This window comes from Acomys minous, assembly GCF_964271855.1.
Source record: "Acomys minous genome assembly, chromosome: 15".
In the NCBI taxonomy this organism is placed as follows: domain Eukaryota; kingdom Metazoa; phylum Chordata; class Mammalia; order Rodentia; family Muridae; genus Acomys; species Acomys minous.
The window spans coordinates 77967564-77982892 of record NC_140497.1 but is presented as its reverse complement, the minus strand read 5'-3'; the positions used below and the strand labels follow the sequence as shown (position 1 = coordinate 77982892).

Sequence of the window (15329 nt, the reverse complement as noted above, 5' to 3'; positions counted from 1 at the left end):
AAACAAAAATTTAGGGACTGGGGCTATGGCTCAATAGCACATTTGCCTACCACTTGCAAGGGCCTGGTCTTGCTCCCCAGGTCCCCTCAAAAAACAAAACAAAACAAAATAAAACCAAACCAAACAAAAACAAAAACAAAACTGAGCGTGTGATGCAATCCTGCAATCCTGACTCTTGAGAGGCGAAGGAAGAAAGAAAAGAAGTTCCAGGCCAGCCTCGAAGGTCGCCCAGGCTTATACAAGCCTCTATACCAAAACAGCAAAACAAACAAACAAAAACAAAACAAAAAACAAAAACAAGAAAAACAAACAAACAAACAACAACAAAAAGCAAAGGAAACACCAACCAAACAACAACAAAACACAGGAGGATAATTTGCCAAAGATGGACAATATTATTTCAACTAAAACCCTTCTATTTCTTATGGCACAAAGGGTTTTGGATCCATGAACTGGGACTCTAGTTCCCAGCCTGTGAAGAACACCAGGATGAGAACGTGGGGCAAAGTCAGGAGGTAAAGGGGACAACCAGGCCAAAGGAGAAGAAAGTGGTGTTTAAAGCTGATGCACTTGTAAGGAAATTAAAATGAATCAAAGAAAGGATGTGTGTTGGCAGAGGAAGGGGAATGCTATCTGAATCATTCCCTCTTTTAATTTCAGTGAAAAAAAATCCATAAACTATATTCTAATTGCAGTGAAAATATTTTTTTAAAAACTCGTGTTAATAATATAGGACAGTTTTTACTCTTGCTTCCTAGTGACTTGATGGATGTCTTTAAAATGTAGCTTTAATTTGTTAAATGGTTAATCAGCCCTAATTGGCTACAAAGCAAGTAACCTTACATTCCAAAAAGTATTATTTGCCCTATACTAACATGTATTTACTTGGACTGGAGAGATGACTCAGTGGTTAAGGGCACCGCCTGCTCTTCCAGAGGTCCTGAGTTCAATTCCCAGCAGCCACCTGGTAGCTCACAACCACCTTTGATGTTATCTGATGCCCTCTTCTGCAGATAAAGCACTCATATACAATAAAAATAAATAAATCTTTAAAAATGTATTTACTTTACTGAATGGAAATTAGTAGAAAAATTGTAGGATCAAAAGGGGATGTGTTTATAATGAGGATATGTCATAATGACTCCTCTTATTCTACATGATTAATATTTACAAATAAAAACAAAGGGGCCGGGCGTGGTGGCGCACGCCTTTAATCCCAGCACTTGGGAGGCAGAGGCAGGCGGATTGCTGTGAGTTCGAGGCCAGCCTGGTCTACAAAGTGAGTCCAGGACAGTCAAGGCTACACAGAGAAACGCTGTCTCGAAAAACCAAAAATAAAATAAAATAAAATAAAAACAAAGGATGTGAAGTTTGGGAGAAGTGCGTCTAGCACTGTAACACAGCAGTGAACGGCCAGTGCTGGCTGCTGCACTTGTACTGCTGATTTCCACTTTTTTTTTTTCCTATTGATTGAAAGGCATTTGAAAGACAGCCTTTCAAACAGCTCGCAGTTAGAGCATTAGAGGCAGGGAAACCAGTTTTCCTGATGTTATTCTGTATGATTAGTGCTTAATGCCTGGATGTCATGCAGTGTGGATGGCCTTTCTCAGTTGAGCAATTAGCATGGCTATGCACTGCCTCTCTCAGAGCCTAGCATAGTGTACCTAGACACTGGAGCAATATTGTTAAATGACTACAATACTTAGAAGAAACAGTACATCTTTCATTTTACCCATTTATAAGAAATAACTCCTATCAACAAAAACAAGTTTCTGTGCAAGTGACTTGGTGTAGATATGGAAAATATTCATGGGTGTTTCCTAGGGAAAATTCCTGACTTTTTTTTTTTCTCTCCAAGTTCAGAAACTGAGTATCTGTGTAGTCTCTAGTGGGCTCACCGGCATCAGGCCCAAGCCCTTGGTTCTGGGATGTTTTGTATCAGGGACCTCTCAGATGACTAGGGAGGATCCCCTATTTTCGAACTATGGAACCCTCTGATGGAGCTACCATTACCAGAAAAAAAGTCGCATCATGCACAAATAATCCATGCTGTCATTTGCTGGGGCGCAGCATGCTGCCAGTAAGAATTTTTGTTTTCGAGCTAGGCTTGTGTTTCTCATGACTCGCTCTTCTGAGCTGGAGCACAAGTGCAAATCCTAGTCCCTTTCTGCATCCACCATTCTCTTTAATCATAGTGTGGGCTTTCAATGTCAACTCAGGCACGGTCTTGCTGAGGTTTGTCAAGACTCCGTGCTTATAGTGTTCATTTTCCATGACTGAGTCTTAGAAGGGGAAAGATCTGGGGAGTTCCTTCAGAGCCTATCATTTTGAATTCATTAAATTTGAATCTCTTTATATGGAATACCCGTTCAAAGTATTTCAATTATTTGTTGCCTAACTCGATATCTTTGCTATTCTGAGCTTTTGCATAATTCCTTGTAGAAATAACTTCATTCCTCTAATCCTTGTTGGTTTCTTGGATCTCTGTCAGAAACAATGGCTCAATCATTTTCATTTGAGTTTTCTGTTTTTCATTGCTGCTAAGGTGGTGAGGGAGGCAGAGGCACAGAAGTTGGCTCTGGCTATCTGGGTATTTTTTCATCATATGGCGTCATTCCAAGAGTCTTTTCTCTGAGAGAACAGATTGGCCGTAAGAGCTAAAAAAAAAATTGGGGGCGGGGGGGAAGCAAAATATTGTGTCTGTGAATGAAATCTACAGTGGTCAGGCCTGCACCTGCCAAGCTGTAGACGCTGTCCTCTAGTTAAATTTGATTACGAATGCATTAGAGAGTGTGTCATCAGCTAGGAACCCTCATTCCTGACCTAGGCTGCGAGGTTTTCGCTCCACACTCTTCGAGTCAGCCCACATGGGTGTGATGGCCCAGAAACTATCTAATTAGAATCAGGGAAAGGGCAAAGCCCGGAATTTGGGAAAGGCAGAACACAGCTGTTCTGAATTATAGAGCAGGTTGTCGACTTTTGCAGACAAAGAGGCCCGCCATATAGGCCAGGCTTTCACCCAGAAGGCTAAAAAAAAAAAAAAAAAACGGGAGGCCCGGCAGAGGAGTCTGGCCTCCGAGGCAAAACGTGTATCTAACTAAAAGTCTGAGAGTTCTTTGGCGCTTCAGTCATCTCACGTACGCTGTGCTGATCTGATGAGAGACCTTCCTTTCCTTTGCTGCTCAGACTATACTTTTATTTAAATATCTCATTCTGGATGCCACGCCAGACACTGCGCTAACGGCGGTGTCTATTAACTACCCTTTCTTTCCCTTTACGTCTTAGTTCCCACCCTTCTTCGTTACTGTTCCGGATTAAAAGATACAAAGTCCTCAGAGCATAAAGAGACCCCCTAGCACACGTTAAAAGCTAGGCAGCTCCACACAAGGTGATGCCAAATTTCCACTCTCGACTTGGCAAAAGGAAACCTCAACCTCAGAGAAAAGACCTCCACATGTATCCTAGTTACGCGTCCCTGGAGCTCTGATGCCATTCCAAGTTTGAACAAATATTATGATGAGCCCAGTTACTGCAACAGATCCTCTTTTCACCATATCCCCTCCCCGAAAAGAACCTCCCTGGAAGAGCTCATGGGCTGTTGAACCCAGAGGGAGAATCCTATTTTCAGTTTTGTGATGTTTGAAAAGGGACTAAAAACATTTACAAAACCTTTCGTGCCTTACGGCTTTGCTTTGCGAGCGTGTTTCCCTCACACTCAGCTTCCTTTGACATCCTTTCTGCTCTACTCAGACTGCTCAATGCCACTAGTCAGGTCAACGGCAAACAACTGCTGAGTGTCCGCTCCGTGGGGGTTGCTCTAATATTTCATTTTCTCACTGTATTTGATGTTCAGGTATGGTTACATTTCCTAGTCATTATTTTAGCTATTTTGAGAGAAATAATATGTAGAAAGTTTTACTGACTTATCTAAAAGGCCACTGTTGCTTAGCGATAATGAAGCAACATTCAAGCCAAAAGGAACTGACTGTGGAGACTGCTATTCCAAAGAGCATTTTGTGAACCAGCAGCATCCATACCACCCTTGACTTTGTGAGATGCGCAGCATCCACTGTAGCCTCCACTTCACAAGCATTTATCGGATCCTATGTATTAACAAGATTCCAAGCAGTTTAAAGGCAGACCAAGACCTTAAGAGCCCTGCTATGACCAAGCATGCTTAGTTAATTATGTAGATGCTGTATTATGTGTCTCTCCCTAAACTTATGTCTGCAGTTATTACTTATCCTGTGTGAACTTTAAAGCTACGGTTCTTTTCATTACAAAGGAGCTACAGCAAAGTTCTTCAAAAGAGACAGTGAAAGCAGGTAGAACAAAGCTGAGAAGTGCAAGTTGGGAGAAACCACAGAGAGATGGAAGTTCTCCGAGTTTGGGGGTGAAAAGCAAAGCGGTAGAGCACCTCACCTGCATTCGTATGGCTTCTGGAGCCTTAAAATTGGAGTGAGGAAGGCACATGGGACACTTTTTTCCCAAACTACCCAGAAGAAATGACAGCATATGAAAGGGAGGGAGGGAAGGAAGAAGGGAGAGGAGGAGAGAAGGAGGGAGGGAGGGAGGGAGGGAGGGGGGAAGGGAGAGAGGTTGCCTGGGCAAACCCTAAGACCAATGTAAAATCAGTCACTTGGAACTTCAGAGTCAGCTTTGGGTCACATCCTGGCTTCTCAATGTCACAAAGCAAGCCAGGCTGTACAATAGGATACACTCTGATCTTTACAGCCACCATCCTTGTTGTACCCAAGATTCTAAATGCCATCCCAGTTGAACAAATTTTGTTTGAGCAGTAAAGGTCCTTTGCCAATCCTCAGATAAGATTAGGATCTCGTTTCAGCCCTGAATTTAATAATCGTTACTTTATGTTTGGGTCTTTAACATAGGAAATCATAACGCCAACCCCCAAATTGCTACTTTGTAGGGAATGCAGAAAGCTCACTTTTGGGGAGACAACTAGGGAGGAAACCAGAGCATCAGATATGTTTCTGGCCCTGAGGCTGACTTGGCCTTGTGTAGTCAGCCTTTTCTATGTGCATGTCAATCAGGGACCCCAGGAGTAGAGCGTAAACTATCAACAGAAATACCCATAAAATGAGTTGACAGTAGAAACCGCGAAGGAACATTTTCTCTATTTTTGGGCAGCAGCAAGGAACTGAATCAGATTTTACTGAAAGTCCATTTTCATTCCTCTTCTAAATTCTGTCCATTTAGTCACTGGTGTGAGATGGGCATTTAAGCTGCTGTAGACTGAGAATGGAGGTGGAGTGATGAGCTTAGCTGGCTGCTGGAGGGTGTGGCTACCTCTTCCTATAGAGCGAACTGTTTATATTCTAGCGCAAAGAGACTGATCATTTGGACTTGCTTTGAATGGTAGACATTTGAGCTGGAAAGACTTCTGAACATATGACGATGAACAATGCAATCCCTGATGCTTCTGGTATAAACAAGGGTAATTTCTGACAGGGTGAGAGGGACCTTGGGAAAAGTCACCACCACCACCACCACCACCACCACATTATTGGGTTTGTGCATTGTGTGTATGTGCGGGCGCGCGCATGCACGCACGCACATGCATGCTGCATGTATGTATTTTAAGCAGTCAAGCAAATTAAATACCATCTGTTGGGTTTCAGGCCAGTTTACCTAGCCAAACCTGATCTTGACCTGCATAGGGACAGTTCAGCTCATGAGAAACGGCTTATCCAAAGCGTGCTCTACATCAGGGCACCAGACACATTAGCCCTCCTCTGCTTCCACGCTGTTCCTTCATTCCTTTGAACGCCACTAAGAGGTCAGCTTCTGGCATCCGGCACTTGCTTACTGTGGGCAGGTATATATTCACAAGTGACCACATGGCTGGATATGTACCATGTTTGGAAACAACAAAAAAAATGCATATTGTACACATATGTTTTTCATATCCTTCATACCTCATATTACTTTTAACAGTCATCAAAGAAAAACCAAGCCTAACCACATTGCCCATTCTGTTATACTTAGAATGTTATAAATAAGGGCATGAATAGAATTTTTAAAAAATGAAAACACACCCTTAGCGTACTCTTCTACCCCATGCAAAAATAAATTGAGCCCCGAGGTAAAGTGAGCCCAAGGTAGAGTGGTTTACCTTTGGCATGGGGAATTGGCAGGCTCCGGAGCAGTAGTAAGCATCAAATGATTTGGGGGAGATAATCCATTCATTCCAGCCGATATCAGCAAAGTCCACCTTAAGGTACCTCCTGGCACAGTTCCGAGGTTCGATCCACTGCTTCCGCCTGGCCTTCTTCAGGGTCTGCTCGTCGAATTTCAGCGTCTGTCCCTTCTGATGTGGGCCTTTCCTCTGTTTCTTTTTGCTCTTGCTCTTTTCCGGGGGCTGAGTCTGAAGGCTCTTGTAAGGCTTTCTCTCCTCCCATGCTCCATCTTCCTTGTATTGGTACTCTGCCCCAGGTAGCTCGTTGTTCTGCAAGGGCAACAGGATGCCGGTGGAGCGCTTCCTCCTCCTCTCAACGGAGAGGGCATCTCTGACGTGGCTATCCAGTCTGGGCACAGTTCCTGCGGGGAAATCTCGGTGTCTCTGTAAACTAGACACCACGCTTTCTGGTTCAGAAATGGCAGCGTCGTTGGCATATACCAAGATGTAAGGCTCCGGGAAAAGCAGCATCCTTGTGGGCAGCTCGTGGGCTCTGGAGGTAATGTTAAATCCGAGGAGGAACTCCCCATCTTGCTTGGCCTTCCTTAAGAGATGAGTGATGTCTTTTGACAGCCAAGACATGCTGTCTCTGTAAGGTTTGATCACATCTACCGACAGGTGACCCAGGAGCTGGCTTTGGTTGGGTTTGAGGATCCATGCAGTGAGATCTACCTGTATGTGTTGTCTCTGAGCACGGCGGGAGCATCCTTGGGACACAGGGCAGCTCAAACTGATGTTCACCAATTCTCCAGTATAGAAATACAGTGTGGCTGACAAAATGTTTTCAGATTTGGTTAGAGAAGTCAGATTAAAAATGTGTAAGCCCCTTTTTTGAAGGGTTCCTAGGGAGAAAAGAAGAGAGAGAGAGAAATAGAAGTTAAAAAGAACTACTATTTATACAATATTCAAAATTCAACTTAAAAATAAATCAGCACTCTAAATATAACAGCTAAAGCCATAAACTCCTTAGAAGAAGGTAACATGGGGTAAGTCCTCATGACTTTAGAATTGGCAAAAGATTCATGTGAATGCCACCAGATTCATTCAGTAAGAGGAAAAATAGATCAATAAATAAAGCTTAAAATAAAACAGAGTTTATCAAAGTTAAAAAAAAATGTTTCATTTTCACTAAGAAAATGAAAGGATGATCTACAGAATGTGATAAAATGTTTGCTAATGAAATATTTGCTGTGTGTCTAAAAATTTAGTAGCCAGGATACAAGAAACACACAAGTAACAGTTTTAATTCAACAACAGAGATGCTGATATGAGCAGAGAGCTTCAATAGATATACCTCTAAGGAATGTATACAAGTGGACCATAAGGATGTGAAAACGTGCCTGATAGTAAGACCTCAGTGATGTGATACAGACTATAGTATTGTGGCCATCACAAACAACAACAGAAAGTCTTAAATATTAGAAAGGTTGTGGAAGAAAACTGGAATTGCTTCTAATTATTAGGGTAGATACAAGTGGATTCAGCTGCTGTGGAAAATACTTTGGTATTTAAAAAAAAACCTAACCAGGAAATTAGCATATGATAAAGCAATTCCTCAGAAACCGAAGACAGGTGGGCACTCAAATGTGTACACAGAAGCCCAAGGTAGTAATGGTCCAAATGATTATCTCAATGAAGAACATAAACAAAATGTGGTGTATCTATAAAACAGAATACTGTTACTGTGAAAAAAGAATACGAACATGTGTTAAAACATGGAAAAAGTTACTCAAGACGAAGCTCATTGGCTGCTTAATTTCATTTGCATAAGCTATCCATAGAAACAGGAGCAGAGGGGTCCAGTGGAGGAAGCTGGGAATGAGAGGAAACTTCCTGATTATCCTGAGGCTTTATTTTGGGTTGATGGAGTTTGTCACAGTGCAATGTTCTGAAGACATAACTGACACTTTACCATCCTTTCACTTTGAAATAGCTAATTTCATGTTTTGTGAATTTTACTTCAATGAGAAAGAGCAAGGAGGGGTGAATGGGAGTGTTAGGAAGAAGGAAAGGGGAGGGAGAAATTACATAATTATATTATAGTCTCAAGAGATATAATTTTGTTTAAAGTCTCTCTCTCTCTCTCTCTCTCTCTCTCTCTCTCTCTCTCTCTCTCAAACCCATTGTGCTGGCAGGAGTAAATTTAAAAGGTAGAAAGAGAGTACAGCAAAGATCGATCAGCTTTACTAGTCTGTTTGCTCTTTGCGGATGCACCATTAAATGTGACGAAATTATCGCACACTGGTACACTTAGTGTGTGTATGGTGGTGGGTGATGTGTGAGCCCTGGAGAATACCAAGACAAATGTCTACAGGCTCTGCATCTCACACAGCTGCCTCTGTGACACGTTTGTTCAACCTTCTGATCCAAGCACAGGGCTTAGAACTTGAACTGGATTTAATTAAGGACTTAGTCACTTATTAGCTTTGCAACTCTGGGCATGCTAACGTTCTCATTCATAAAATGGAAAGACTGTTAAAACGGACACTTAGAAACTGCTTTGGATAAAGAGCACTGACTCCCACTGGGTCACAAGGTCACTAAAAGCATGATGAAAGCCTGGCCTCTTTGCATCTATGTTGTATCCTCTCTCTTACTCTGGATCAGATTCCTGCCCAGCTGGACTCTCGACAGTCTGCCTGAAATCTGGTGGTGCAGAATGACTAAGCCCCAAATGTACCCAACCTGTCTTGTCTCCCTTCAAGTATGAAGGTGTAGAGATAAGAGCAACTAGGATATATCACTGTCAGTTTTTCCAGTGTCCCATTCTGGACCACTCCACCAAAAGAGGCTGGCATGTCTCAGATGAGCATCCTCAACATGAGTCACATTAACTTCCAACAATATGGAAGCCTTACAGGCAGTTTAATCTTATGATGGGGTTATCACCTAAAAGGTAATGATTACCTCACAGTGGTAGATGCTGTCCCTATCTCCATATAGGAGAAATCATCTCGGCTACCATGTTGTCCCTTCAAGGGATAAGGATTCACCCAGAGTCACCAGAACTGAGACAGTGCACACAGCTGGACCACAGTGTGTTCAGGACTACTTACTTAAGCACACCCTTTGCATCCTGCACTAATTCTTCCTCTGTGTAAACTTGAACCTCAAGTCAGTGCCCTCAAGATGAACTGAGATGTCTTACTTATCCCAGCTCAGCTGTCTTTCTGTTATTGCCATATTAAAAAGCCCTTGCCTACCTTACCACTATTACTTTTCCACGAGAATTTTTTGCATGAGGGGATCCACATCTAATTTGTTGGAAGCCACCAAGCTAGTCTCTGCCTACGCTGTCTGTCTCCTGTGTCAGAATTAGAGAGATATGCATAATGTTCATAAGAGCTCCAATGTTTCTCAAATGTAAATTAGCATTGCGATCTAAGCCTGTACTGTCATTATTTTAGGAATGATGGCTTCTTCTACCTGCTTTACAAAACATGGACTGGATGAGCAAGACCTTAGAATTTGGATACTGTGACTGAACAAACAAGCTACACGTTTAAAAATGTAAAAACACAGCATTGTTGTGCAGCTTGTCTGAAGTTCAGCATTCCATGAGTTCAAACCCTAAACTTATACACTTCAAGGAAAACGATTGAAGCTGCTAGGTCACATTTATAGTTCGTCTAATTGAGACGTAAGCAAGAGAAAGAGCAGGAAGCTAGTTAGTGACGACAGAAACCAGTTCGCGGAGGACCATCTACTACTGAGTTCCAGCGAGGCTGAGGCTGGATCCGAGCAATCCAGACCCTGGGATCTGTCCCAGCGAGCTGCCTCCGTGCACTTGTTCCATATACGTACTTATTGCAGAAACACTCACGCAATCGTGAAATTATGTTCTTGATCAAAACCACGTTTCAGTAAAAAACAAAACATTTTTATAAAGATGTGGAAACTTACAATGAGTTCATCAAGTCCCCAAGCACGGGCGAAGTGCAATGGGAAACATATTTTACTCATTTTTAACATTGTGTGAAGGAGAAGGAGGAAACTGCCATTTATGCACATTTGTATGATCCCTGACACGGGGATAATCTCTTTCAGGCCCTTATAACAAAGCCATGGCATCAGGGCTGTTCAGGGGCTCTGCCCTTAGTTTAGCCCAGACACCACAACATATACTTTAACCCAAACTCCATATAACTGAGGGACATTTAAAATGCAAGGAAGAAAAGACACCCTGTTTCAAGTTCATGTTGATGAAAGGTTACCTAGAAACTCACTGTCGGGGGAACAGATGAACTCCAAAGGATGCGGTCTCACTGTCTCACCTGGTAAACTCATGTTGCTTTCCTCCACATCCAATCTCTGGATGCTTTATCCTTTAAAGCACATCTCTTCTTGCTTGTAACCCCCTGTCATTTAGCCTGCTCCCCATATCCAGTCCTCAATGTCAATTAACTCTCAGAGTTCTGTCACATTGCCTTCTCCCATCTCTCATGTCAGTCAAATATATTATCACAAAGTCAAAGCACTGTGGCCAAGGCTCAGATGTGCTGTAGCTAATAGCTAAGCTCCCAAGGCACTGGCCTCTTCATCTATAAAGCAAACTTAGTACAACCAATGGCAGAGCTAGTGTGAGCATTCATTTAAAGAACTCTGGCAAAGCACGGCACATAGACCCACTAACCATCAGCTAACTCAAACCACACTATATGGGACGGTTGTGTCTAATTGAGACATGCTGGAAGCATACAATACTCCCTGAATTTCAAACACTTCATACAAACAAGAATGCAACATATTACATGCATATATTAAAGAGTTCCACAGAGTTGAACAAATGAGCATATAGCAGTGATTATGAGTGATGCCTACCACTGGTAAGAAACCTCCCACCATGGTCATGAATGAAACTCTAAGCTCAGTGGATCGTGAACACACATAAGTCATGAAATTTGGGAAGATGAAGGGGTTCAGTGGGAGAAAGAAGGAGGACGACACAGAGTAATTTAGAATAAAAATGACTAAAATTCACTAAATGTATTATGACACTATAAAAGTAAAAAATTTTTTTAGAGAGTGAGATAAATGCTCCCCTATGAAAAGTCTACAGCAATTACTGAGCATTTACTTTCTTACTTTTTCTACTTTTAGATCTTAAAGACATTTAACTTTCCCAATAATTTTATTGCAACTGGCTCTCCAGTTATGAAGCTCAGGGTAGACTGGAATTCACTTGAACCCAGTTTTGCACTGAACTCACAAGCCACCTCATCCAACCTTCAAATAATTGTTTTCATGTAATGAAAAAAATAGGAATTTTCCATGTGTTTCTCTTTACCAATGGTCCTTGCATGGCTTTACTTATACACTTAGTTGTCTACACTTAAATATCACTGAGGGGAGAGTACTTTAATGTTCAATTTTTGTGTCCTTAAGAATGTAGACACATATGGATTTAAATTTGTAATCACAAATCTAAAGTGGACACCAACACTTTTCTAAGTCTCGATAGCATGTTGTAATGTGAATTAAAAAATAATAAAGGTGGACTTTATTAGCTTACAAAATTAGTTAGCCAGTGCACTTTAAGTGTGCAAATACAAACTGTATGCTGCACCTATCAAACACATGTACAGCAGGTTGCTTAATTTCAGTACTCTCTTCTTAATTGCTGATACAGAGAAAAGTAGCTAAGAAAGTAATAAAGATGACAGGGTTTGGGAAGCATATAATAGTTTCAGTTGAATAGTTGACATGGGGAAAAACAAAATGGGTTGATATTTTACACAAGAATTATTTTATTTCTTTTAATTTTACTTAACAACTTTAAAAATGTTAACATTAATTTTATTTACTGTTTATGGGTATTTTGTCTGCATGTGTGCCTATGTACCTTGTACACGCCCGGTGCCTGTGAGTCCAGAAGAGGGCTCCAGATACCCTAGAGCTGGAGGTACAGACGGTTGTGAGATGCCATGTGAGTACTTGGAACCCAACCTGGGTCCTCTGGAAGAGAACCCAGTGTTCTTAACGATGGAGGCATCCCCCCCCATTAAAATATTTGTTAAATTAAAATAGAACTACATCTTTTCTCCTCTTCCCCTTCCCCTTTCTAAGCCCTCTGATGTCTCTTCCTTCCAACTCGTTTTATGTCCTTTTGTGCTAGATAGCGTTATGTCAACTTGACACAGGCTGGAGTTATCTGAGAGGAAGGGATCCTAATTAAGAAAACATCTCCATAACATTGGGCTGCACAAAACATTGTAGGCACCTTCATAAGTAATGTTTAATGGGAGAGGGCCCAGTCCATTGTGGTGGTGCCATTCCAGGGCTGGTGGTCCTTAGGTTCTGTAAGGCTGAGAAAGCCATGGGGAGCAAGCCAGTAAACAGCACCCCTTCATAGCCACTGCATCAGCTCCCGTCTCCAGGTCCCTGCTGTGTTTGAATTCCAAGCCTGAGTTCCTTGATGGTGGTGCTAAATAAACCCTTTTCTCCCCAAGTTGCTTTCGTCATGGTGTGTCATCAGAGCAGTGGTAACCCTAAGGAAGACACCCCAGAACTTTCAAACTCATAGACTATTTTTCTTTGACTATGATCACACACACACACACACACACACACACACACACACACACCATACAAATATATACATATACATACACATATATCCTGCTGAGTCCATTTTTGTTGTTTGCGCATGTACAACCATGGTCAGGGCTGACCATGTTGTATTGGATAATCAATTAGGGATCTCATCCTCAGGAAAAGCTAATCCTATCTCTCTCAGCAGTCATTAGTTGCCTATCCTATAGCTCTTTGTCTAGGGGGTGGACCTTCTAAGATGTTCTCTCTTTAGTATTAGCATATATATTAACACTGCTGTTATTTAGACCTTGTTTGTGCAACCCACTTCTATAGAAGAAGACCTCTTGGAATTCTGGCTTCAATAAACTTCACTCTTCCTTTTCTACAATATCCCCTGAGAAATAGATGTAGGAGCTATGTGACACATATGTCCCCTAAGGCTGGTGTCTCCAAAGTCCATTGATCTCCATGTTGTGTCTAGTTACAGCTCTGCAATCGTCTCCATTTGCCGTAGAGAGAAGCCTCTTTGGTGAGGAGTGAACCACATCACTTTAGAGGCATCATATCTCCCTGGAGCTATAACTACAGATGGTTGTGAGGCACCTGGTTGGGGTATGGGTGGACCAGAAAGCAAATTCCAATCTTTTCCAAGAGAAGGATGAACTTTTAGTCTCTAATCCATCTCTCCAGCCCCAAGAGTTGTTTTTGAATATATGTGAGGGGTTTCAGAAAGATCAAGACATGTCTTACCTATGCTGTAGGTGAGACTGAAGTCTAAAAGTCATAGATGAGTGGAGGCTGGATCCAGGGTAATGTAGGTCATGACTCCGACTTAACTGAGAAACATCTATGGGACACTTAGTGAGCCAGCCATAAGTCTACTGCTATTGGAGAGACCACACACTGTAATGGGAGGTTTCAGGAACGAAGGATCTCCTTAGTCCTCTTGCAAAACACAGGAGGTTTTTTTTCCTAAAGAGATCTTGGTGGCTTTTTTTTTTTTTAAATAAGAGAAAATAGAGCTACCAATAGGTGGTGCTATTTTCATACTGTTTGGTGGCAACTCAGAGCCAAGTTCAATTTTCCTTGCTGGGATTGAATCCATTGCACTTTGGTCAGTGTTGCCAATTACAACCTTGTGTCCTGACCTTTTGAGTTAGATCTGAGGACTGGAAGGTGAGGTTCTGTACTGGAGCTTGAACCCAGGGTCTTGAGCAAGCCAGCCAAATTTTTCCACCTGAGCTCGTACCCTGGTGCTGAGACCCTGCCTCCTTGGTGATCATTTCCTTGCAGGAAGACCCCTTCCTAACACAGTTAACTCCTTCAGCAGAACTCAATAAGTGCTTTTTATTTTGTTCTGTAGCATGAACACATCAGTTTTGTTCACTTGTCACAAAATGGAAACGCACAGAAGTCAGCTGGATGGTTAGCAACCTGGGTTGTCCATTACTTGCATTGATCTTTCTAAGTGGCTGGATCATTAAATAAAGGTGGAAGATGTGTTCATGTTTTCATCTGAAAAAACAAAGCCAAAAAATTGAGCTTATGGAGTAGACTCCAATTCGGGGGGGGGGCTTGTAATTAGGCCCAAACTTAGGGTTCTCAGGAACGCTTTGGCCTCTTTTTGTTCAGCCGCACTCTGTGCCTGGCTGAGATGGTCACCAGGAGCTAGGTAAAGGAACTGCACAGTCACGCTGACCTGAGCAGAACATTTCCATAGGGAATTAGCAAAGACGATGAAAAGCTTTCTAGGCAAAGTCTGGTTTTAAACCAAATGGACTAAATGAAATCTTGATGGTTAGTAAAATCCCTAGGAAGAGGGAAATCTCTCAATCATACTGAAAATATGTAATTAAGTGCAGGTCTCCACACCCACTCCCTATTTCTTTCTCTAAAAGAAGTTGAGTTGATAGAAAGGCCCAGTGCTTCAGATGGGGAATACAGATGGGGACAGTCAGCGCCCAGAAGCCACTGGTTGACTGTCCTCTGCTGGTAACTTAGGTGGCACTTCTCCAGGCTGCCTTCCTATTTCTGACAGAGGCTCTAAAATCGAACACAAATCATAGCATTTTGTGTCGTTCTAATGTCTTAGTCAAATGATTATATTTTGTGGGATTCCCCAAACAGCCATTCTCTATGTCCAGAGCAAAACACCAGCCAAAGATGAGATAATGTATATTTTTCTAGAATAGAAAAATGTTCACTAATTGTTAATGTGCACAGAGCCTCCACCCAAGGGCATTGCTGGACTGTGAGCTCCTAGGGACCAGACAGGTCTTGCGACTCTTTGAATGCTATGGCTTACTGTTACAATATGTGGATCACCTATATACTGAAGATCATTTCTTTAATTTGTTAAATAAACAACTGTTAAATTTACCAAGTTCAAATATTTCCTATTTAACACCAAAGTGAAAAGCTTGTCAAGTAAGTTCAAATTCCGCAAAGCTGGCAAGAGCCATTCTTAGTCTGATTACTCAATACTCTTCCCTTCTTGTTCGTTTGAAAATGAAGAATTATTAAAGCAGTTACTTTATGACATAGACTATTCTCGTTTTATATGTTGGTGATAATGTATCCTACTGGAGATTGTTTT

General features: G+C 41.9%; 1 protein-coding gene across 1 annotated transcript in view; it reads right to left on the bottom strand.

Annotated features, from left to right (window-relative positions):
* The window catches only part of BMP3 (bone morphogenetic protein 3), a 28387-nt gene that overhangs the window by 5280 nt on the left and 7778 nt on the right, over window positions 1-15329 (bottom strand). Inside the window, exon 2 of the mRNA XM_084759368.1 lies at window positions 6137-7041. Within this exon, the coding sequence (XP_084615494.1) occupies window positions 6137-7041 (905 nt within the window). The remainder of the gene's footprint in view (window positions 1-6136; window positions 7042-15329) is intronic.